Below are 25199 nucleotides of genomic sequence, written 5' to 3' on the forward strand. Positions count from 1 at the left end.
TATATCTGCAGCTTGCACTCATAAGTTATAACCTGCTTGCTACAGAATTAATCCAAATCAATATAATTATAAACCAGCATGCCAAGAATAATTTATTCTAAGTAGCAAGCACCTTTATTACACATTCTTATAATTCAATATGAGGACAGTTGAACTTAATTATAACTAAGCTGCATTCGACACAAAAATACCTTCATTACAGTATATCCGATATTCATTATAAGCATGTATTCTTTACATGTTGATATCAAAAAACATATTAGATTTACTTTGTAATGTCTACATTGATTATATTGATGTTTGACTGAACACCCTTGTCCAATATGAAATGGAACACCGGATTAGTGTTCAAAGGCAGTAATTTTGCTTGTGCATGCTCGTAATGAGAAAAAGTTCCACAAGCAGGATTATTCAACATGGGAACAACATGAGAAACAGCAGTCAGTGAGGTTCTGACTTGCACATTTGCAGGAATCGTGGTTAGAACACAAATGAGATGTTCAATTTAACACTGGACAAGGGTGTGCATCTTCCACATAGGTAGTAGGTGTAGTTTCACTTCAACTCAGTCATACCATTGAGCAATGTGTTTCTGTAACAACAGTCAATATGAAAACTTTAATGGGACTTTGTGCAGCTGGATACATACACTGAAGTATATTACATCTTTATGTACACAATTTACAGGTATGCAGTTCAGTTAATTGTGTGTCACATAACAAATTTACCGCATTTTTGTAATTCTATGACACCCCCCCCCCCTCAACCTCTATTTTCACAATATAATGAGAAAGAAGTTTGCGTGCGAATCTAAGCACCCACTTTTTTGCAAAGAGCGCATAGCCAAGGTCACCAAGTGAGCTTGCTTGGTGACCTTGGTGTCAGAGAGGCAAAACCCAATGCTGCTCTGACACCAAGAAAGGCACGGTTTAATAAAAGCAAAACAGATGCTACGTGACAGTTCAAATTTTTGTGTGAAAAGTTGGCAACATAAATTTTCTCACACATTTGAGAACATCCCAACCTAACAATATACTGAAACTGATGCCTTCTCAAAAAGCTACATTAAACAGTAATTGAGACATCATTATACATGATTTTTATAAGCAAGCAATGGCATACATGTATTTCATAATTTCGTCTTATGAGTAAAATATCATCATCTCTCTCTCTCTCCCAAATATCAAGTACATTAAACCTTGGACAGTTCTTTTACTGATACTCTAGGTGATGTAGAAATGCTGTCATTGCAAACAGTACAGAAATAGAAAAACACGAAGGCTTGAGAGATGCCTTTCCCTGGAAGCAACAGAGAAAATGTGTATCCAAAAGAAACTTTTTCTTTGGAATCACAAAAAGCACAACAGTAATATCGCTTTTCATAAAAGCAACTAATGAATAGATAAACCCATGCTATTAAAGGACACCTGTGACAGTGTGCCCGACTCCATTTTTTAATAGCTATACCTGATGGCATGTGAAGATACAACGCTAACATTCTCCACTGAGGCTGTAGCACAACACTATGGCGGCTGGACAGATCTGCCTTTTAGAAAGTTGCCACTTATTGGCAGAAGTGCAAGCACTGCGAGAAATTTTGCCACACCAAACAGCATCTACACTGGCAAGCTAACTTTAAGGGAACACTAAACGCTGAAGTCAAACCTGTATTAATAGAGTACTCTGAAATAATAAGTACACTAATGCTGCTGAAAGAAGACCTCCCTTAAGTGAGAAAATGGCACGATGAGAGATGAGTGGGGCCATCGCTTCAGAAAGGAACCAACTTCCACTGACAGATGTCATCCTGGGAATCATCTGTAAACAGTGGTCAATGATTGATGATATGAACAGACTATATGCCACACTTAAAATGAATGAGAATGCAACCTGACCACTCTTAGTGAATTTTTCTATGGAGGAAAACACTGATGCAGCCTCCTGACAATGCGCTGCTGGCAGTTTCCCGGCGTGTAGTGACCTCTCTATACCACCAGCAGGTTCACCGTGAGCTCTCCAAGCAAAATAAACTCAAGATTAATTCTCATTATGTTTGCTTAGCCACAGACAATTTTTGTTTTATCGCTGGTTTATCCCTTGGTCTATTAGCATTAGTGTTGCTGTCGTCATGTGCTGTCACTATCAAATGTAGTAAGCCAGAAGCATATGATAAATAGGTGAACAGTAGCACTGCACATTAAATAGTTGTTTTATAAACACATAAAGTGTAATAGATCAGAGCACATAGCTTACTCTGATAAGCTATACTCACTTTATTCAATTGTTGCTGGTTTAGAAATCAAGAATGAACACACAGAAATAAAGAAGTAAGATGGGCACTATTCAAAGAAGTCACCTTACAATGTGTTTTAGAATAAGAAAGAGGAATACAAAACTTGCTGTGGCACTATTAGTATGTGACATAAAACATACCAAAAGCATCCACAATGAAACTGAGTGCTCTGGTCACCTGTACTTGACAAACTTACCAAAAAATCACAAAAAACAATTTTAAATTCAGTCAAGACTCTTGAAAAGGATTAAGTGTTTTGCATAAAAAAATAACCAATACTGCATGAATGACCTTGAAAGCCCCAGAATTACCTTCGCAGCCAAATTAACTGCGTGAATATGAACAGCCTGTCTCCAGTAAAAATAATGCACTAGTTACAATATGCACTTTTTTAATACAATAGTAAGTGATGCTCCAAATAGCGTGTGTCCAGTTTCACCACAGAAAACTGCAGCTCTCAAGCTGCAAAAATTTGCCAAAAGGCACAAGAGGCATTTCTCCTACTAAGCGTCTTATAAACCAGTGCAAGGTGTATTTATGCCCTGTCACAAGCCAATGTAAAAAAAAAAAATGCTGTTCAGGACACTGCCAAGATCTGGCCAATTCTTCAAGTGGCACAATAAATAATGCAATATCAAGGAAGAGCTCATAATTCACACCATAACAATGTTGCTTTGGTAAGCCCAGGCTAACAGAAGCTGTCAGCTGCACATTGTTTTTAAGCTGGTTAACGATGGTAGAGTACTAGTGAAAATTTTTTATCGATGCATAGTTTGCAGCCAAAAGGCGAATGGGACTGTATGTACAATGTATGAATGCTGACTGTAGTCACGCTTGCCCACACTACAATGCAAGTCCATTGTTCACCTTCACAGCAAAGTCACTGCAGGCAGGTTGATGTGACAGAACGACATCTCACTGACACAGCATGGAATCAGTATGCTGCTACTTTGTTCTTGACGGGCAACATCAGGAGGCTGTCATTTAGCGCCCCTTGTTGACTCCAAAATCGCTGTAGATATGTCACCAAGATGCAAGTACACTTCCCCGGACTACTCAAAAGAAGTCCGCAGCTGCTTTGCGCTTGACAGGAAGCTTCAATAGGTTGTCTGTTAGTGAAGAGCTGTCGCTACCGGAGAGGTATGGCTCCCGTCGACACGCATCTTTCCGGGAGGCGGGCGAAGGCACAAGGGGGGATGGGGTGGCGCCGCTCACAACTGGTGTGCCTGGAGTGGCAGTCTTCGGCGTGTAGCTGGCCCTCAATGCCCGGTCTATACCTTTGGAGATGCCGAGCTTGGCCGATGCCAGATGGCGTGCAGCGGGTGACATGGTGCCAAGGCATGCCAGGGGCGACTTGGGGGAAGGGCTTAGCCTCGGGCTGCACATCAGAAGAGTATGCGATGAATACGATTTGAACGGCACAATCGCCACAAGAACAACAAGGACACTGATTGTGAAGTCCAAATTGCTAGGTGAAGGGTAAACAGTGCAAGGGTAGGAAACAGCAGGAGCAATAGGACAGCATGTTGTCCTGTCGCTCTTGCTGTGTCCCGCCTTGGTGCTGTTTACCCATCACATAGCCATGCACAGACTTATCTAAATGTGTACCATCTTGAAGTTTTCGATTGCTAGTGCAGAAGAACACAGAACTTATCTCTTAGGTTAAACTGATGTGAAGCCATGCAGACTAATGAAAGAACAATCTGCAACAACGTGGATTGCACAAAATGAGCAAACGGGCTACATTCACTTCCTGGAAACTGAAACAGGCTCGTAGAAACGAGTATTATGAGTTCATACAGTCAACGACCAATTTTTTGGATGCCGTTTTTCTCGGATATACTCGACAATTAGAACGCCTTCATCGCACCACCACGTACCCCATAGAGCCAAGGCATAAGAAAGTCTGAAATTTCTGATGGAAAAATCCTTCAATGTCTGATTTTCCAGAATTTTTGGCGCGACTGCAGGTCCAGAATGGCATTAATCGAAGCCACAACCTTTGCTATTTTAATTATCTCACGGCCGCAAACCGGCGCTCTTGCACGCCAAGCTGCTGGCAGCCATAGCCATCACCACGGCAGCACTTGGCCTATCTGCTTTGACGTTTGCTACCAAGGTTCCTGCTGAACGCTGTTGTGTTTCATTGAAAGAATTCACTGCCGCCAGCAAGGGTGCCAACTACACCTTCGCGATTCTCGCCGATGGCTTCAATTTGTGGAAAGCACAGCGTGTTGCGTATGCCGGCTCTCAAAAGTCAGCTTAGCCGCAATACAACAGTGTTAAGGCTGACCCGCATGGAGCGAACTTTCCTGACGAACTTTCTGTGGCGAACGCCGTCACGGCGGCGTGCCTTCGTCATGCTGCACACACATGCAACGAAAAGCAGGCACCACCATGATTTCAACCGCAAGTCGGATGAAGTAGAGCCCTGATTGGTCCGCCCTGCCCGCCTGCGTTCACCGCTTCCGCCGGCGGCTGGCTGCCGGCGACAGTATCAAGCCTGGCTTGATCGGCAGCGAACAGCTACGTTTTGGCCGCCACTGCTTTTTCACTGGCAAATCGCTCCGTGTGGGTGGGCCTTTATGCGGTCAAGCTTACGCGACATATTGCGGTGAAGCATACCAATAATAGAAAGGGAGTCAACTGTCACGGCACACAATACACATTGCTTAATTATGCAAGCGTGCACCTGCCATGTCCTGTGAACGTACAAACATTGATACACCTAGCAAGTGTAGCGGCGGGCCTTCAGAGTTACTTTGGACATGCCTATGGCACTTTGAGCTTTTGGGGGCAGTAAGATGCATGCAATAATTTTTTTGGACTGCTAGATTTTTCTTACATTTCCTCGGCCCCTAGGGGGTCAGAAAGATCAGTTGTTGATGTACTTAGGATGCTCTGGTGCTTGCCAAAATTTTTTCATAATTTTAAAAGGTTCTAGAAATTCATTTAAAAATGACGAGTAAAACATGTCATGTCTATATACTCCTTTAAAGGGGCCATGACGCCAAATTTTCAAGTGTGAAATATGCATTGCGTGTTAAACCACGCATGACCCACAGCAAGTTGGCAGAATTTCAGCACATTTGGTGTGGTCGAAGATTTGAATTTTTTTATATTGCAGCTGTCGGGGCACTCAACTCTCACATGTCCGCTGATGATGTTTTCCCTGCATGGCTCTCGCGTCTCCTGTAATCAGGCTCGTTGGCATAGCTATGCGCCGACGGAGGTCGGTGTCATTCCAGCATATTACGAGAGATCTGAGAGTGTTGCGCTGCTAACACCACCTAATGAAGGGGTTACTGGGCAGGAAAGGGAGTAGGCTTTTGCTCTTTGTCTTGGAGTCGGCAAGCTGTGTCGATGCTTTGCGCACTTGCCCATCGTTCACAGGACCATCACAAGAAAGGCTTCGGAGCGGGACACCAGGATGGATGAACATCATCATTAAAATGTGATGCTCTTTGTGTGACTGTACATGCGAACAATAAGACGTTGGTGTCCAGCATGGGAGCAAACATATTCACTTGCTATCCAGTCGCAGTGTGTCGAATTTCCCTGATTTGTCGCACACCCATCGGCATGTTCTATGGGTAGTCATCCAGCTAGCAGGCATTAGTGCACTAAAGGTGCAATAAATGCCCTTTTTATTGTTTGCAGTACTTTGTTGTCATCCTTTTGTCCCAAGAGCATATGTGAGACCTAACACAGCTGAACCATACAAAAGTATATCAACAATAAATGATGATGAAATGAAATTGCACCTTCACAAATGGCTCCCCTCAGAGTAATGAAAGCAGATCTTGAAGGGCATGCATTTGTGTACAGCGAGCACTGGCAGCAATTGCAGGAGCTAGAAATACGTCTAGGCTGCCATAAATCATTTTGTTTTCACATGCATGTCTCAGCAGTCTGCTACGGTGCTTTATCGTGCGAGTGGAGGAAATGCGGGTTCAATTCAATGGCGATGCGTTGCTGTTCCGTTGCATGCCAGAATGCGTGGAGTAAAACATTTTATGGGGTTTTGAACTGTTTCAAAGCAGATGACACGGTGGTGGCTCTGCATTTTCTGACGTCACATAGTCCAAGCCAAAGTGGCGGTCGCTGTATGTGGGAGAAGCTTAGAAGGAGGGATTTTAAATTAAAACTTCGAATTGAGGGTGCACGCTGAGAGCCTAGTTTTTTTTTTTTTGTGTATATGACCATAATGGGCCCTCTGCTCTCAGCTACAATGATAAACTGAGAATAGTTGGATAATAGTGTCACAGCCCTTCTAAGAAATAAGGGTCTACAAATGCAACGGCAATGCGTTACCCCACCTAAGCAGGGATGAGCGAGCACGATCGAGAGCCGCATTCTTCTGGGCTGCACTGCGGCGAGCTGCACCGTCTGCTAGAGAGTGAGCCAGTCTCTCCCTAGACCGAGGCTCTGGTATTCGGAACTGGGGCCCACCAGGGTTGCGTGGCAATGGCGTGTCACTTCCATCCAATAGGAAAGGTGTGCCTTCAATCTCGCCCCACGTCAGCAGCGGAGTCTCATTGACACCTGTAAGCGTAAGCACATGCCAGAAAACTTGAAATGATGCTGCATCAAATAAATCTTTGTACAACACAATTCCCACAATTGGGAATAGGCCAGAACATAGCACTGCATACGGTGTTAAAAGGACAGAGAAACATGAAATTTATTTTGACTTAAGATGTATTCTTTTAAAACTCCATTTTTGTTAATTATGGGGGCAAGAATTTGCTTACTGAAATATCAAACGAAGGCCAAACTTCCGTTTCTTTAATTTCGCGGTGAAACCACAGCACTGGTGTATCAGTGTGACATTGCGGATCTCAAGGTATTTGCTCATATTTGGGCCCTTAAGGACAAGTAAATGTTCTCGCTACTTGCCAAGTTAATTCTTTTGTTCTTTCAGAATACAATGTAGTCCATCGTAAACCAATAAAAAAATTAACCAGGTCCAAGAAGACACAGTGCAAACCCACAACGTTATGGCGAGCTGGTACGTGAGCTTCAAGACGTCATCACCATGAGTCTTTTGTTCTTGCGCCTTTTGTGGCTTAATACCAAGTTTCTTCTGATGGTAATACTGGCTTCTTTGGTATTACAGAATGATAATTACTAATACAGCTCCAATTATATTTCTCTTTAGCGTCACTCTAAGAGGAAGCTTAGCTTGGGAACTGTCTCAATACCTGAGAATGAAGAAATTGTTTTTCTCAGCAACCGCTACATCAATTTTGATTAGGTTTGTTGCATTCAAAAGAAGACGTTAGAATTTGGTAACTCTAGGAAGTTTAACTCTAGGAAGTTGATTTTCAATTTATGCCATGAATATATTAAATAAAATACGCGAAATGCAAAAAATGTGGGTTCGTTTCCCACCTGCGGCAAGTTGTTTTTTCATTCACTTTTAATTTCCATTAATTTATCGTTTCTTTATTTCATTTATTAAGCACAAGTAATTTCCCCTATGTTGTCCTTGGTGTCAGTGTTTGTTCGCTTCTTATGATATGACTAATAAAGATCGGGCCCTTGGTTAACCCCCTTTCTTCTCGTTGGTATGTCCCAAAGCAATACTGAGCGGCACTGTGGGTGGGGCTCAAATTGAATTTTGACTAACTTGTGTTCTTGAACAATCACAAAAACCTAACCACACAAGCGTTCAAGCACTTCATTTACTTTACCTATTGTTTCTTCCAGCTCCTCTTATCACTTGTAAATGGTGAAACCTAACAGCGTCACCATCATGAACTACTTTGTTACTGCCTTTGCACCACCCTTTACTGCTGAGCATTGAAATCGTGCGGAAAGGCCTACTTACAACATTCTGTGCACTGTACTGAGTTAGGTAGCTTTCTCCTACTGCTCAGGTGCTTAATAGCCGAGCCCAGTGCACACAAATAAATACCATATTGTCCAGACTATAGCACACATCCTATGTATGCACCCAAGTTTGGGCTTGAAGTAAAACATTCTTCTTAGATTGTCCACACCTACTGTATAACCCTTACAACACAACATCCTTGAATTCGTGGAGACCTTCTTCAGCAGCCATGGTATGAGCAACCAGTCTTTATTTTCATGGTTGATTCCGGTTTCCCCGCTTCACACACTAAACAAGCTTTGACCAAGCTGGTGTTCTCCCATCGTGCCTCTTTCAGAGCAGGCATTTTCCTAAGATGTTCTAGTGTAACAGCCCACATAAGCACACATTTTTCATGAATGTTAAATTCTTTCACAGCTCCTTTCCACAATAATGATCAGCAGAAACATAGCCACTCCTAGATTCCTCATGTGCCTACCGGGCAAACTCACATCATGCATGCTGCCAACAATAGACATGAAAGAGTGGTCACGTGGAGCTTGGCCTCCAAGCTTTGGATGATGCACACAATCTGCATAGGAAATTGCAGTGCCTGCCACAGGCTTTGCCAGGCAGGCAAGCTGTGCCACAGTTCAGCAAGTGACACTGTAATCTATGATGCAGCAAGCATTGGTGACCTACCACAAAATGAGCACTCACCTGGTGCAGGCGATGGTGTGGCCACAAAGCCGAAGCCGCCCACCTTGGGCGAAGCTGTTCCAGGCTGGAGTTCTCGGCCATCTACACCCAGCTTCCCTTCAAGCGCCTTGGCCTGGGCATTGGCTGCCTGAGCAAGGGCTTCTTTGTTGGCATTCTCGTCGAAGGGTGAGCGTTCCAGACGCGTGTGGCAATGCGCAATGGTTCGGCCTGGGCCACGCTCTCGCTTCTCCTCCTCTGTCAGGGCTGCTCCTGTTTGTATTAAAACAGTACTACTGTAAGCATTGTTCACCTGTAAATGTGTGAACAATCTGTTCACACTTCTGCATGTTCAACAATCTGCATGAACAAACTGTTCATGCAGTTTGCATGAACAGAAACAGTTTGCATGCTTTGCTGGTACATGTTAACACCTGCAATAATGGTCATACAGTTGAACAGGGAAAAAAAAGGATAATGCGCACTAGGAAGGCAGAAAGTCACAGTGCTGACTTTCAAATCAGCGCTGTCTGTCTGCCTTCCTTGCCTGCGAAACGAGCAGTTTACTCCTTCCTTTAACTATACACAAACTAGCCCAGTAACATATTACTATATTATATATATACAACATGCAAGTAGATTGCAACTTTATTCTCAACACTTTGATCTGGACTATGCACTGATGCACAGCAGGTGCTGTGAGCACTGTTCATAACTGCTATCACCATCCTAATCTGTAATATCGGCACCATTAGGCACACAATGTAACCCTCTTTCAAATGCCCCATTAAATAGGCTGTCTCGCAAGTGATAGATGTGACTTCTGTCCCGTGGTTTCTCTCCAGTACATATTGTACCATGAACAGCAGTACTGGGGTGACATCTTGCAGCGCAATGCTCCGCCCTACCACATGAGCATCTTAAAACATTTTTTTAGTTGTGTGTTCTCATCCACTGGTGTGGAGAATTTCACAATGGCACAGACTTCATGATGATAACATTTTTACCCACCAAAATGTGTGACATAAGAGAAGAACACTTCAGTGCATTCTGGTCTGAACAACGTGCCACCAGATAGAGGTCATTGCCAACACAGCTGCTAGCGCTTTCGTTCTGCTAAAATAGTCACGCACTGCTATGTGAATGCATCAGCTAAGATTATCTATAATTATACATTTCCCTCCGCTGCCTGCTACCACTCTTGCTACCAAGTTGTATGGCTGCTATTGTGAATCAGCTATTAAGAATAAAATGTGCCAGGGTAACGAACACTGACCTGGCGGTATGTACATGAGTGAGTTCTTGTTGGTGTAACGCCAAGTGATGAGAGGCTTGTTACTCCTGTTATTTGTGCCTTCTGGCTCAGCAGCTGATGAAGGCGCTTCCAAAGCCGGCTTTGGCGCTGGCCCCTCAAGCATGGCATCCAGGGGTGCCCCCTCAGCCTTCTCATCATGATACATCCAGGCATGCTTCTCACGATGCCGCCGCTCGGCCTCGGCAACCATCACTTCGAAGGAGGCGTTGTCCTCGCTGGTGTGTTTGTGCATAAATGCATCCAGCGAAAGCTGGCTGCCCTGTGATGAGATGCCTCCACCATCTTCACTGTCAGGCACAAGCCCTGTCATGAAAGGTACCGATTACAGAAGGTCAAGTAAAAAGATAGAGGTTCAGGCCATGACACAGATGTACGTTTCAAGTGAGAAAGTAGTGGAAGGACCCAGCCTAACAAAACAGTCTTCCTTCGTGCATATTTTCTTTATATTTACGATTTCCTATGTTAAAGAGACACTAAGAAGCAAGATTATTTGAGCTGCATTAGTAAGCTGCCCTTCAAAATACAAAAAAAAAGAGAGAAAGAACAATCATATTGCGACAGTGAAGGCAGAAAAGACACAAGAACTAAATATGGGCGGTAACGCCACCTTTAAGTTCCCACACCAGCTCACCGTGACGTCAGGTATTTTGGCAGCTTTTGCAGCCTAGTTAATTTTTATAGAGAATAATGGCATACGTCACAGTTTAAAGAAACCAAAGATTGAACTCGGCAAGTTTCGAGAACTTTCACTTTAAATTTAAAAACTAATATTTGCCTTCATTTTCTTTTTCTTAATCATCAACCTCTTACTGTGAAATAAACAAATATGCAGTTTTGAAAGAATGCTTTGCAGTCTAAGCTGGTTTAGTGTTTCCATATAGTGTCCCTTTAATGCCACATACTGAAACATCTTCCGAATAGCTCACTTACTACACTGCAGTGTCTGTCCAGAGGCGTTCACAAATTGCATGCTGAGGGTGCCATTCATACCTGATGAAGCCTGGTTATCAGAGGCATGACCAGATTCCGAAGGGACTGGTGTGGCACTGGGTTCCAGAGATGGAGTTTCAAATGTTGATGGTGTTTGTACTGGAAAACAAGAAAATCAGGAATGAATTCAACATGGAACCTTCAAGGCAAAAGAAAAATTTGGAGGACGCTTAAGCTTCACCTCTAAGAGTGGATGCAATAGCATTCAAAGATCCCTGACTGCTTCTCACGTTTCCCAGCAACTGCGGCTTATGTAACGGTAATGTTTACCAGGAAACACTGGCAGCGAACGCTATGCACGAAGGCGAGCTTTCTGGTAGAAACGCAGCATCTTGCGTGGGCTGCAGATGCGCGGAGGCGAGCGCCATCTGGATGGTGCTGTTGCAAGGAACCGATCGCAGTGCACTGCACTATGAATGGCAGAAATGCTGGAAAAGGCGTTTGTGTTTGAGTTTCCGCGTAACAGAATTATGTTGTCTGGTATATTCAAATCACAATCCGACGCTATCATGTCTGTAGTTTGTGTTCAGGTTGTACTTTATGATTTTTCTGACGCATCTTACTTTGAGGAATTCAATCAGTTTAGTAACGCCTCAGCGCCACGCGGAGGGCCTATGTGGTTGTGGTTTGGAATTACTTTTTGCTAAACGACGCACGACGCCAACACTGGATTTTATGCAACATGGAGCCCTTAATGCTATCGGGTCAATACACAATAAACAAGCACGAAAGAAGATGCAAAAACACTCAGCAATGCACATGCTGTGTAATATACTCGGAGCAGGACCGATGTAAACACAATGTTGCAATCAGTTGAGCACAAGAGTGCGCCAACTCTCGTAGAAGTGCAGTGGAAAACATCATAAAATGCACAATGAAGAACTGCCAAACTTTATAAACTCCCTCACTGGTAAATATATTATTAAAGATTTATACTTAGGCAAGCGATACTTAGGTAAGCAATGTGCTTGCGATGTACAATACAGTTCTGAAGCACGACTTACCGCAAGACCTAACAAATTAGGTTTACCACAGAATTTAATGATGATGATGATGATGATGATGATGATGATGATGATGATGATGATGATGATAATAATAATAATAATAATGCAAAGTGTGCATCCGTGTAGTGTCGGGGCTTAACACTGTAATAACAATTTCACAGTGTGAAGTTGGCACATTCAACTGCAGCACTAATCGCATAATGGAAAAAGGGTTGCTCATATTTAGTGAATATATACGCTTGGGAAATGGCAAGAACATGAGCCATACACTTCAAGGACTTTTGCTATTAGATCTGCCATAAGCATAAACTCAAACATGACAAAGCAAACTAGATGTCTTACACATGAAAACAACAATGTGCAGTGTTGCAACACTGCATATTCTTGCAGTGATGAATCTTGCAAGGTCCATGCAAACAAGTTAAAGTTCACACAACACCTTTTCACCCCCAACCAGACATAAATAATAGTTCTGGTTGCAGCAATGTGTGCATGTGTTCTATTGTTGTTCTTGCATGTGCAATTTGAATACACGGTTTTCAATTCTGATTTATGTTCCCACAGGGGCAGTATAGATGGCACCTGAATGTAAGGGCCCTTGAATTTCTGTCAAGTCCTACATGCCCCTGTGTGGAGAGCACATTTTTAGGGCAAATCAATTGTTCTAAGCAGTAGTTGCGGTACTACTTGAGGAAAAAAAAAGGGAATTACTTCCATGTCTTCTCAGATTTCAATGATGGCTAGAAGATATGTAAGTAACCTGCTGACTGTCATTAGCACTATTATTAGTTTGTTGGTGGATTTAGCTCATCCGCACACGTCACACATCAGCTCCAACAGTACTTGCCAGTCAGAGTGCAATTAGTGAGTCACAGCCAGTCAGAATGCAAATGGGACTTACCCCACAACTTTAGCTGTGCTGCTTTCTCAGTGAAATTAACACTTAACAAAACAATGGTTTGCTCAAAATTGGGGTACACCTCAACTATTTGGGATCCGTCTCAGTCTTCACTAATTCTCGATTTGGAAAGCGTACGATATGGTTCAGCATGCTTCACGTTGTCAAATTATTCTGGCTGTACTAGTGTGACATCTATGAAACGAGCCCTTGACTTACCTGCTCTTTCGCCACACCACAAGTGTTCCAGTCTCTGCCTTTTTCACAAAGTTTTTCATTTTAACCCCTTCTAAAGAATACCCTCTTTGCCCCCCTCCCCCCCCCCCCCCCACCTTACATTTCGTTCCACATTGACCATAACCTGAAAGTTAAGATGTCAATGTGCCACCTAGCCTTTAAGTGACTCCTCCCTCCCTAGGACAAGTGTGGCCTGTAATCGTCTTTCTGCCTCTGTCACACTCATCACCAACACAAACAACTTCAATACTGCTAGACAGAATGCTTTTTTTTTTTTATTATTCCTACTGCGCTTTGTTTTTTTTACCCCACTCCTTTCTGTAACACCTTCGGGCCTCGAAAGTATGTGAAATAAATAAATTCAAGACGCAGTGAGCTTACTTGAACGGAGTACGCTCCGGGTGCTGCCGCGATGTTGATACTTTTCCTGTAGCTCCCTTAACTTGGTAATGTTGTTGGCTTCGAGAGCGTCGAGGTACTCATTCTGCGCTCTGAGCTTGGGCACGTCGGGAAAGAAGTCCCGCTCGATGATCTTGCCGATTTCCTGTAAAGTTGAGTCGCATGGTTACGTAACTCTGCGGTGCCTGACACAGACTGTTAACCCGGCTGCTCAGGAAACGTCAGGTACAGCCAAACACAGCTTACTGCAGTTGGCGACACAACCCAGAGGTAGCATTCATCGTTACGACTGCTGGCGCTAAAAAAAAAAAAAACAACAACAACAACAACGCAGATAAAGCGTAGGTCAAAAAACGCTGCCACGTTCGTTGTTCTCCCTTTAATTTCGTTGCGGCATCACGCAGTACCAGCGCACTTCCGTAATCGTAACTATTTATTCGCAGTGCCGATTGTACGCATGGCGGCAAGTATCCACTCGGCTGTAGCAATTAAGCGACAACTAAGTATTGTGGATTGCCAGTTTAGCATGAAAGAGGGCAGGAATTAAAACACGAAGACCGCTGAACCTCAAGTAACAGGCACGATTACTCACAGCAGTGTATGCATCTTCGTCCAAGACTTTCACCGTACGTGTCTTCGTCGGGTCGGCGGCCGATCGCACCACTGCCAATGTTTTGATGGGCTTGCACACCTCGACATCCAATGAGATTTTGGACTTCGGCGAGTCTTCGCACATGTCTGGCGTCGAAGCAACAACAGGCATGAAAACTTGCTAACGGGATCTACGGATTTACGTTGCCTTCTGCGATATGCGACGATCGCACTACGCCATCTTTACTAAAATTGATGTCGATGCTCATGGACGTTTGCCGAGTTGACCGAGTTCGCTCGTAAGTTCTATATAACGATTTGTTTTGAAAGTGAAACAGGCTGACAGGGAATTATTGTAAGCGATAATGCATATGTATGGTAAAAAATATTTTAAAAATTATGAATATGACCACAATGTTTTTGAAAGAGAGGACGGCCAATCGAAACTTACCGAAACTACGGTGGCTAGATGCGGCCGAACCGAAACCAACGGTCAAAACTTCAATCGAAACCGCTTTGCGGCTATTGAACTTACGGTACGATGGTGTTTTGTGCGTATACCGTGACATCGGATATCCCTTGTATGTAGTGTGTCCGATAAGGCAGTGCATCGTTTTGAACATAAGCTTTAAATGACCATCGTCAGTAAGGGCCATCATGCTTAATACTATGAATATCGACTGGAGTAATCGTTTTTGTTCACCTGCCAAGCGTGCAAAATGTCATCACCCGACACGAACTATCTGCTGAACCTTCTTCAGATATCGGACAGTGGCAAGTTTCGCGAAGTTTTCATTTCGTATACTTATACAGTGAGCAGGGCATAAGCGAGTTGGTTTCTTTTTGACAGCATTTCCAACGGGCAGTTTCGCTCACAGCGCCGGCTTAGAAGTGGCATACCAGCGTGGGTTTCTGACAACGTCGGGTAAATTATTTGTGTCTGTGACATATAATTATCGTGACACTGTCCTTAGCATTGTCAATATTGTCTAGTAAAAAAAAAACCTTTTCTCCTTACTTGACTTGTGTCTGGTTACCTTGTTTCAGAAAAGGTCGAAAAGTTCCTGCTTGCAAGTGTTGAGAATGTAGGCAAGTGCGCTGTGCGCAGTGCGCTCACGTTACAGTAACATAATCGTCACCTTGCAAGCTGTTTACGCACCCCAGTTACTGCCATCATCACTTTGCAGGTTCCTTCAGTGTACCATTCGTGAGAGAAGCATACAAGAAATGGACTGACCTCGGAGCCATCAGAGCTCTGGATCACCTCCTGAATGTCTCGTTGAGCAATCACATTGCCAACAGGGCGAGTACGCAACAGGTTTAGTAGAGGGCCGACTTCTATCTGGCATTTATTGTTTCATTGACAAATTCGGGGCATCATGTTCTCGGCATATGTGTCCGAGAGGATCAGATGATCGCTCATACACATTTATATATCGACTTTTTCTTCCTGTCCCAGGGGCGGTCTCTGATTCAGACTGCTTGTGCAACGTACAGGGATGCAAAACTCACCGAAATTCAGAACTGGATCTATGATGGCAAGTTGGTAGGCCATCAGGTAACGCAGAACCACTTTGTGTGTATTCAATGACATGTAGTACGTGCTAAGTACACATTGATAGATGGCGCACCCATTATGCAAAAAAGAGGTGAGGCGTGCAGACAGGACACAAGAGTAGAGAAGTGGACGACACTCTACTCTTGTGTCCTGTCTGCACGCCTCACCTTTTTTTTGCATAATGAATCCTTACCAACTAGCTCAGCTTTCTGTCGTTCTAAGGCGCACCCATGTTCAGTATAACCAAAGTTGGTTATTTATTTTATGGTATAACCATGGTATAACTCCATCTACGATGGCAGCCTGATAGGCCATCAGTTAATGTGAAATTATGTTAGATGCGTGATGCAGTAGAAAATAGAAATCGGGTAACAGTTTGGCTCTTTAAACATGAACAGAATACAAAATGATATATAAGATGCACATACATAATATGCCTTATACATGTGTTATAGTTGTTGTTTTAGGCAGTGATTTGTAAATATTACTGTCAAGGCACATGCTTTAGAAATGATTACTGGGTGCTCTGGCTGAGGTGCATAATTTCTTGCAGCAGATATGCTATCAATACAGAAGTACCAGTGATGCATGCAGTACATCATACTGTTTGATGTTAGCACACCATTATCACTTATACTTGACCGTTTTTAACTGTGTTGTAACACATTGTCGCAGCTCCTTGTAACCTTTTGAGTGCCACAATGTTGGCATATTGTTGCTTTGATTGGAGACAGTTGTACGTGTTGGCCGTGGTGGGTAGCAACAAAGAAGCTTATGCTTATAGCCCTAGCTAGCTTCCAATCTTTAACTAATGCAGAGTCTGTTTCAGCCATGTGCTCCTAGAAACCAAATTTGATGTTAACATACCTCCATTCCATGCCGCCTTTGAAGCATCAGTTGAAGTACATTGCTAAGCTAATTAGCTGCCTAATAATGCTATAGATTGTTGGCATCTGGAATTCCAGTTTTCTAAGTGTTTATTGCATAGGAGCTGAGCTACCGAGTGTGTCAGGCACTAATAGGTGTTTTTAAAAGACAAATGAGATGCCAGAGAGCTTATAAATGTTTTACATTTCAGGCTGTAATGTATGGCGTTGTGTGCGCATTTCTGAGTATTCCCGAAGACCAGGCCATCCTGTCCTTTCTGTTCAGCTCGCTCCGAACCACAGTTGCTGCTGCAGTACGGCTTGGAGCTGTAGGCACACTTGAGGTTTGCAGCACCTTTTTAACATCTTCATCAACTTCGCTAGGCATAAGAAGGGAGTGGGATTGGCCTTGTTGGTAAAACATGCTTTAAAGTTTGAATAACAGCGCAAGGACAGCAGAGGGGACAAAAGAGAGAACAGAGCGCTAACTTTCAACAGTTTTATTTTCTTTTCAGAAAGCATAGCGGGTTGTATAGCCACACACTAGCACACCAACCATGCGCAGAATGCCACGACAAAGCCATACAGAATTAAATGTGGCATCGCTAGCCCAAGGTATCTGAAAAGAGCAACACAGAAAAAGGCACCTAGCAAAGATGTGTCGCTCTTATAGAAAAACCTAAATTGTTTAAAAATAGACGATCCATTTCTTGTAAAAAATTCTGGTGCAGTCCAGCAACTTGTCAGCTCACAATGTAATGAAAACCTGTTTGCATTTTCAATTGGCATTAAGGACCTTTATTATTCTATACCACATGTTCCACTACTTCACTACATTGATGAATGCATTGATGAATTTGGCCCTTCAAAGTTCCAGACTCAGTCTGGCATCAGGGGTTTTTTAGAATCACTTCGCTTTTATCTACAGTTGACTTACGCCCGTTGGGATGGTAAACCTCACCTCCAAAAAGAAGGCATTTGCATCGGATCATGCATCACTCCCATATTAAGTGATTTGTTTTTAGCGAAACTTGACAGATCTATGTCGGATGCTTTCATCAACACTAATGTCTTAGCTGCTTTTAGATATGTGGATGACTTTTTAATTTTTCTTGACAGTGATGCCAGGTCTTGCGAGTCTGATGCTTTTTCAGTTCTGGACACAGTGTGCAAAAGTTTTAAACCACTAGAACTAACCCATCAGAAAGGGTGTTAACCGAGGGGCTCGATTTTTATTAGTCATATCAGAAGAAGCCAACAAACACTTACACCAAGGACAACATAGGGGAAATTACTTGTGCTTAATAAATGAAATAAAGAAATGATAAATTAATGGAAATTAAAGTGGATGAAAAAACAACTTGCCGCAGGTGGGAACCGAACCCACAACCTTCGCATTTCGCGTGCAATGCTCTACCAATTGAGCTACCGCGGCGCCGTTTTCCCATCCACTTTCTTGGGTATTTGTGTGTCCTAGTAGAACCCTGGGAGTGTTAGCCAGCGCCACCACTCACGCGAAATGCGAAGGTTATGGGTTCGGTTCCCACCTGCGGCAAGTTGTTTTTTCATTCACTTTAATTTCCATTAATTTATCATTTCTTTATTTCATTTATTAAGCACAAGTAATTTTCCCTATGTTGTCCTTGGTGTCAGTGTTTGTTGGCTTCTCCTGATAGAACTAACCCATGAATTTTCAGAGAGTGGTGTAATAAGGTTCCTAGACGTTAAGCTATTTGTGCACTAAAACCATTCTTGTTGGATGTACTACCCACGTGACAACAAGCCACTTCCATTCAACTCTGCGCACACTAATCTTATAAAACGTGGCATTGTTAGCTCATGTTTCAAAAATTCCTTAAGAAACTCCTGCTAACATAATATTATCGACAGCTTTCGTGAGCAGTCTGAATGGTTAACTTCGGCAGGCTATCCATCTCTTGTACAAGTCTCTGTTACTGAAGGCCTGCTGCGCAGCTTTTCATCCGTGGTGAATGAAAATCCAGATGGAGCAACTCAGGATAGACAAAAACTGTGGTAATCCCATACATGCATAGAATCACGCACAATCTTAAAAAAGGTCGTTCAGTGTGTAAACATCAAAGTTGTCTTCTCTGCCACTGAAAAATTAGGCAACCTTTGCAAAATGATCGTCCTGGCATCTAGGCCCAAATGAGGGTGGCTTATCACACGCAAGAATAAATTCATAGTTTGCACAAACAACATGGTGTATCAGATCCCCGGGTCCTGTGGTAAATATTACATTGGACAGACGTGCCGATGCATTAATGAAAGACTGAAAGAGCACAGGTACAATGTTGACCACGCTAAACAGGATTGGTTTTCTGCCCACTGCTGCATGAGTGGATGTAGGCCGAGATTTTAAAAAAAATGTAGTATTAGTGCAAAACACAGTGATTGTGTCATGCTTGAATAATCAAAGTGGGAAAAATTACATGTTTAAAGGATGGTTGCATCAGCACTCCCTCTGTCACGCTACCTTACAAGGAAGTCGGATACCTTGGGCTATCGATGCCACATTTAATTCTGTATGGCTTTGTCTCTGTGTTCTGTGCATAGTTGGTATGCTAGTGTGTGGCTATACAACCTGCTATGCTTTCTGAAAAGAAAATAAGAATTGTTGAAAGTTAGCACTCTGTTCTCTCTTCTGTCCCCTCTGCTGTCCTTGTGCTGTTATTCAAACTTTAAAACTAGGCATACCTGATTAAGCATGGGCTCAGTTTACTGCGACAGCAGTGAATAGCTCAAAACTGGGTTTGATGTGTTTGTCCTTTTTTTCCATTGCACCGTCATTGTCGTGTCACCATCATTGCAAGGCTGCTTTTATCATCAGCTTTGCCGTTCACCATATGGTAAAGAAAAGCTGAAATTTTTCCATCACTGCCGCTGATGATAAATTTCATGGCCCTACAACCACTTGGAGTTGAAAGCTAGGTGTGCCAACCACTGAGCTATCATGCAACATTCACACTTGGCGATTTGTGCTGGGTTTTGTTCCTAACACAGACTCTTGACAGTGGAGGCATCTGTGCACATATTTCAGAAGCTAGAGCTGTAACGGCTGTAGACAACACCGTGTACATTGCAAGGAAGTTGCTTTTGAGAAGATGGCGGTTTCCACTCTGAGAGAGTGCTTCTGTTACAGTGAATGAGGTCCGAGATGGCGGAATCACTGGAGCCTGTTGATGCTTTTCTACTTTGAATTTCACACTTACTTTTATAACTCACGGATGCATGGCACCTTTCTATTTTTGGTTCCATGCAGTGAACAGCTTCATTTTAATGTCAAGCTTGCACATGTGATCTGCTGCTATATTTGGGTGTTGCGTGATCATCATTGAGGCTTGGCCTTGTTGGCAAGACATACAAAAAACGCATGCTCACACACCTGGTACCGCTGCTTCAAGAATCAGCCTAGCGAGTTCATCTTGCAACAAAACATTTATGAAACAATGGGTTATGAGCCTTTGTGTGCAGTCGTTTCAGGAGTGCTTTGTTGTGTCAGGACACAGAGGTGAAACCGCTAGGCTGATTCTTGAAGCAGCAAAAATAGAAAGTTTAGATGACAAGTTTGTGATTATGCCTTCGCTGGCACTGTAAAAAAAAAGACCTATTTTTTTTTTTATGCGATATGGTTCACACATGGCATCTTTGCTTTCGCCCATGGGGTTGAATGCAGGGGTTGAAGATTAGGCAAGTTGGTAATGTTGCATCTTGAATGTTGCGTCTGTCTGTCCCTTTTCCCAAGTATGCGTGCACTGTGAACAAATTCAAGATGATGTGCATGGTTATAAATATGTGCATCTATCTTGAATAAAGCGATTATTGAAGTCAGCGCTTGTCTGCGTCTTCCTCTGTCACTGTACTTGGACATTCCTAAATGGGCGTGACTCTCTAATGACCGTTCCAAATTTGTCAAGGCTGATTTTTTTTTTTTTTTTAAATCCAAGGGCCAGCGGATGCAGTTCATGCTGCAGACGAGGCTGCCTGAGATCATGGAAAGGTATGTTGTGGAAGTGGTAAACTGTCGAGCCAGCAACCTGCTGAAGTTATGATTAGTAGACGTCAAAAATAAGTTAATGATTACATCTTGATTCAGAGTGAAATGCCATACCTGAAAGTTATATAATACAGATAATTCCTGGTCTCAGCTGGTGGCATCTCGTATATGCTGGTGTTGCCAAATACTCCACTGTAAAAGAAAATGCTAATGCTTATAGTGAACGCAAAGTAGCTAAATGAGCAAACTTTCAATTGGCACAGGAAATGTGTCGACAAACCTGTTCAAAAGTTATTTAGCACAAACATAAACAGCAGCTAAGCAGATTGTATTTCTCAGGGCTTCAGCACTAGAGTAAGTAGGTAAATCAAGTAAAAAAACCCCGACAAAGCTTTAGAGGAAAAAGAAATGTTTAGAAAAAATGCATGATGACATGATGAGCACTTTAAAAGATGAGCACATCTCTTTCAGTGAGCAGATCATCTGAGAAAATAACAAATTCCTGCACATCTGTGCAGCTACACTGGCAGTATCCAATCATGCTATTCGGGGCACCACTGCCCTTAGTTAGTTGGGGCAGTGGTGATTATGATGGATTGTCAATAAATGCATCATGGTAATTTTATTCCAGGGTGCAGAATTCATTGAAACGAAGTGAAAGTGGCAGGACAGTCTTTTGTTCATATTCTAAAGAGAGTCCTCAGTATTATGCAGTAATTAAACATTAGTGTGCAGTCACTCGTGTCGTGTTTTTCGTAAAAGGAATCGACTCACCTATTTCAAGCACTTGCACAAATTAATCATTGGCATCGGGCAGTGTGAAGACCAGAAAAACAAACCCTTCATCATCGCCAATGCAAAGTTGCTTGTTGAACAGCCCATCAAACTTGCTAATCTCTTTCGGAGTGTGTAGTCATACGCTGCAGAATTAAATAAAACGGAAGCAAGCGCAGGGTTCAATTTACACCCACCTCAATTTCCGCGGCTTTTCTCCCCATGCTGCTACTAAATGAAACTGGCAAAAACAAGTTACATGCACAAATCTGTAGAGTGACTGAAAGGTCTTAAGGGAAAGTAAAACAGCTTTTTTTTTTCACACTGCAGTTTTTGATCTGCAGCACACAACTTTAAAACTATGTACGTATTATTCATGTCCCTTCGTGCTTACAGTATGCAACATCCGATATTTCGGCTGTGAGCAGTACACTGTGGCCACTGGTCGCAGAAATGCGCCACTCTGTCCGTTCGGTGGTAAATTGGTTCAGGTCTGCGGTACTTTGCATGTAATAAGTTCTGATTTGCAACATGAAAGTGCAAGACTTAAAGTTGTATTAAATTACACGACGCATACCTATATTTTTTCTTTCATATGTGGAGCCCTATTTTTTCACGACTGATGTGAGGAGCGTTACAAGAAATCACTCTACATCTTTTGTAGCGTTGTATAAAATGAAGGGGAGGGGGATAGCCTTCTCACCAGTGGCATCGCCACAATTCGCATGCAGGCACCAGCACAGAACGTCGGACAATGCTGCCAACGTGTATCCCCTGGTTGACGTGATGCAGAGTTCCCACGACCAGCTGTTTGCACGCATGTTCTATTCCTGACAGAAAAGCACTGCTGCGAGAAAGATGGCAGTGCTAACGAAAGAATAAAAAAAATAATAATAAAACTGAGCAACAATCACGGGGTATACTTTGCGAGGATCTTTATTCACTGCACACACATCATTCATTCATTTAATGAAAAAAAAATGTTCAAAGCCAGCTTTGACGATGCTACTGCCAGGTGACACACATCAATCCCTTCCCATATAAATTATTACTGTGTTTGACAAGTCTGGAGATCTCAAAATACACAGGCAGAAGTAATTTTGTTTCTCTCTTTCTCCACGAGAAAGCTACAGTTCTGTGCACATTCTCTTTCCTATGGGTTTCTACTGTGCCACCATTCATTACGTGACATCAGCCACACAACTTGGTAGAATACAAGAATTTTCGGACAAGCTGAAATGCTGTGTAATGCAATCGCTATTTTTCATCCATACTCAAAGCAATGCTGATTTATTCCTGGGTGCACATCTAGCAGCGTAATATTTTGAAGGCATCTGCATAATGATGCCACGTCGCATGCTGTTAGATGGGGTAGTAATTTTTAGTTTGCTGCTTTTTTTATCTGCTTTGCCAGCCTGTCTTGGGAGCTTCTCCAGCCTGCCACAAACACCAGTAAAGAAGACGAACAAAAAACAAGAAATGCTACATGCCTGGTCCTGCAAGCCAATATATTCAAGCAAGTGACATGCAACAGGTTTCCTTTAAGGTATTCCATCAACCACATTACGCCTTGTCGAAGCAAAAAGCAAAATAGGCTAATAACAAGGGATGCCCTTGCTGCTGCGATTGAACAGCAGATACACATACCGGCAATGTTGTAAACAAAAGTGGCACATTTCAAACATTCTAGAATTGGCTATGCCTTTTCGGCCAAATAAAGAAAGAAACAACGGCAAACTGGAATAACCACAGCAGTCTCCCAACTGTGTCAGTCATAAAATGGCAAGATTGGTATGACTAAAGCATAGAAAGATAAATAAAAAAAGCAAACCACAAAATGTATAGTGGACTTCAGCAACTTGCCCTTTTCAAATATTAAAAGAAGACATAGTGCACTTTAACACGCTGTGCACAAAACAGCAATGAAAACGATTCCATACATCTTCATGCACTGCATACAACAGGTGAAAGAGACCACAAATATTTTTTTTGTAAAATAGAGCATGCATTTGATGAGTGTATCACATGCACTACTTGCTGGCTTGAAAGACGCATAATACAGATTGCACGAACATAATGTGCGCCTTCACTTTTTTTTTCTTCTCCTAAAAGGCGATACACTTTTCGAAGTGGCATTATGATAAGTAAAACCACAAATGTGCAGCGGGAAGAATACATGTGCAGTTGGTGCCAGCTTTTGTAATGCATAATGAGTGAGCTTGCAGTAAACACTCTCCTTTGTGAGCTCTCAAGTGATAACCGTGTGAAAAACAGTTCCAACGTATTTTCGATGTAGCACTGCCTGAAGTTGAAATGACCATTTCACACAGCACAATGTGAGCTTTTTTAATTCTAAGCAGAGTGGGCTGCACCTGATTCACTCTGAAACTGGCACGTCAACACCACGTTATAAGTATGTTCTACATAGTCGGTGCTTAAAGAAACACAATAGGCAAGCATTAAATCGAGTTGTCACTGTTGCTGACAAAAGAGCTTCTGCAAGTGAAAACACAACAGTGATGTTGACCAGGCCTGGCGGTGCCATTGCAAAAAATATGTGACAACCACGCTGCAATACGTGCTGCTTATAAATGGTAAATTTCAGCCAGTCGCCGATAGTAAGCAACTGTATTGCATTGTGAATTAACAATGTTTCACTTTAACATGAGGGAAAATGCAGCTTGGCCAATATGACTGCACTTTCCCCTGCTTGCAAATCACCTACGCTACTGTGGGCTTAAGAGGCTTCATTTCAGCTTAGTGGCACCCTCTGCCTGTGACTCAAAAGTAGGCTGTAATTCCACACGGAGCATGACCTGCAAGATAACTGGCATGGCTTAGGATGCTTCCACAAAAGACCCCTTCATAGCAAGTGACCTCAACTGCAGAATTGTGCGGTTCCTTGGCTTGTGATTTTCTCTGCAGTTTGCTCAAAGCCAAGTCATCTCTTGGCTTCAAAGAAGCATTGCAAGGCTCCTATAAGGTCGACCTAACATCCTAAATTGATCCAATGTTTGCCTTTAGCATTAATTCCTTTAAACATTTTCTAAATTTTGAGCGTTTTGACAGACGTGGATGAGTTGGTGGAAACAATGTGGCAAAAAATGCTGTGGCCTCCAAATAGCATCAGAAACAGCAGGAACCAGTGATTATGAGCAGGAAGCTACGCCGGTACTAGATCCACAGAGTTATTCAAAGGAAAGCCACGCTAATTTATCATGATGCACAGCGCTGTACACAATTTGAACATGCAGATATTGGTGAACAGTGCTTACACATAAGAATGCCAACAAACGTTATGTAAAATGTGACACTAAAACAAGTTGAGTATTTTGTAAAGAAATAAAAACAGTTGGGAAATGTGCACACTTTTTCAGTGGACACTTGTTGTTCACATTAAAAGAAAACTGCAAAATATCTTTGGTGAAAATTCAAAGGCAGCTTATCAGGCAAGTTCTACCAGATACTGCAAAAAGCAAAAGTTGCACTTGCGAGATGGAAGCAGTTAGTAATGTGCACACGTGAGAGTACAGCCTTAATTCACGAAAGGGCTTTGTGACTAACATATTCAACACGAAATTGTTTGGAGCCTGCAGAGGCAAAACTAAGTGCCTGCTTGTTCAAGGTGCGCACCCCTGCCAACCCTTACTGCAGTGATGCAACAAGAACTCCGGAATTGGCACTACACGGCTTATAGAAAAATAAGAAACACAACCTTGTGCCTCCAGCAAGATTCTCAGAA

General features: G+C 42.7%; 2 protein-coding genes across 4 annotated transcripts; one reads left to right on the top strand and one right to left on the bottom strand.

The window, feature by feature from the left end:
- Positions 1 to 589: 589 nt before the first annotated feature.
- On the bottom strand, positions 590 to 14646 carry Es2 (ess-2 splicing factor homolog). The gene is made up of 7 exons (XM_075686124.1): positions 14243 to 14646; positions 13633 to 13795; positions 11110 to 11208; positions 10081 to 10422; positions 8829 to 9077; positions 6613 to 6838; positions 590 to 3671 (listed from the first exon to the last, which is right to left on the bottom strand). The coding sequence occupies exons 1-7, from the start codon at positions 14411 to 14413 to the stop codon at positions 3350 to 3352; spliced, it is 1572 nt and encodes a 523-aa protein (XP_075542239.1). The 5' UTR covers positions 14414 to 14646; the 3' UTR covers positions 590 to 3349.
- On the top strand, positions 10304 to 22348 carry LOC142576159 (uncharacterized). 3 transcript variants are annotated; one of them, XM_075686130.1, is made up of 8 exons: positions 14733 to 15015; positions 15092 to 15166; positions 15289 to 15330; positions 15429 to 15559; positions 15701 to 15799; positions 16878 to 17009; positions 20634 to 20686; positions 22189 to 22348. In XM_075686130.1, the coding sequence occupies exons 1-8, from the start codon at positions 14961 to 14963 to the stop codon at positions 22289 to 22291; spliced, it is 690 nt and encodes a 229-aa protein (XP_075542245.1). In that variant the 5' UTR covers positions 14733 to 14960; the 3' UTR covers positions 22292 to 22348. The 3 variants fall into 3 exon arrangements, with proteins under 3 accessions (XP_075542247.1, XP_075542245.1, XP_075542246.1); XM_075686131.1 differs by lacking the exon at positions 20634 to 20686; XM_075686132.1 differs by lacking the exons at positions 14733 to 15015; positions 15092 to 15166; positions 15289 to 15330 and adding an exon at positions 10304 to 10434.
- Positions 22349 to 25199: the final 2851 nt, after the last annotated feature.

The sequence above is a fragment of the Dermacentor variabilis genome, chromosome 3 (genome assembly GCF_050947875.1).
Source record: "Dermacentor variabilis isolate Ectoservices chromosome 3, ASM5094787v1, whole genome shotgun sequence".
Taxonomy (NCBI): domain Eukaryota; kingdom Metazoa; phylum Arthropoda; class Arachnida; order Ixodida; family Ixodidae; genus Dermacentor; species Dermacentor variabilis.

What these genes read in the sequence shown, in the direction of transcription:
- LOC142576159 (XM_075686130.1), top strand. Translation starts at nt 14,961, where the DNA reads ATGTCATCACCCGACACGAACTATCTGCTGAACCTTCTTCAGATATCG. An exon ending in TCTTCAGATATCGGACAGTG is followed by an intron (nt 15,016 to 15,091) that starts GCAAGTTTCGCG and finishes TCTTTTTGACAG; the next exon opens with CATTTCCAACGGGCAGTTTC. An exon ending in GAGCTGTAGGCACACTTGAG is followed by an intron (nt 17,010 to 20,633) that starts GTTTGCAGCACC and finishes TTTAAATCCAAG; the next exon opens with GGCCAGCGGATGCAGTTCAT.
- Es2 (XM_075686124.1), bottom strand. Translation starts at nt 14,413, where the DNA reads ATGCCTGTTGTTGCTTCGACGCCAGACATGTGCGAAGACTCGCCGAAG. An exon ending in CCGGAGCGTACTCCGTTCAA is followed by an intron (nt 11,209 to 13,632) that starts GTAAGCTCACTG and finishes CTTGTTTTCCAG; the next exon opens with TACAAACACCATCAACATTT. An exon ending in CACACCATCGCCTGCACCAG is followed by an intron (nt 6,839 to 8,828) that starts GTGAGTGCTCAT and finishes TTACGCTTACAG; the next exon opens with GTGTCAATGAGACTCCGCTG.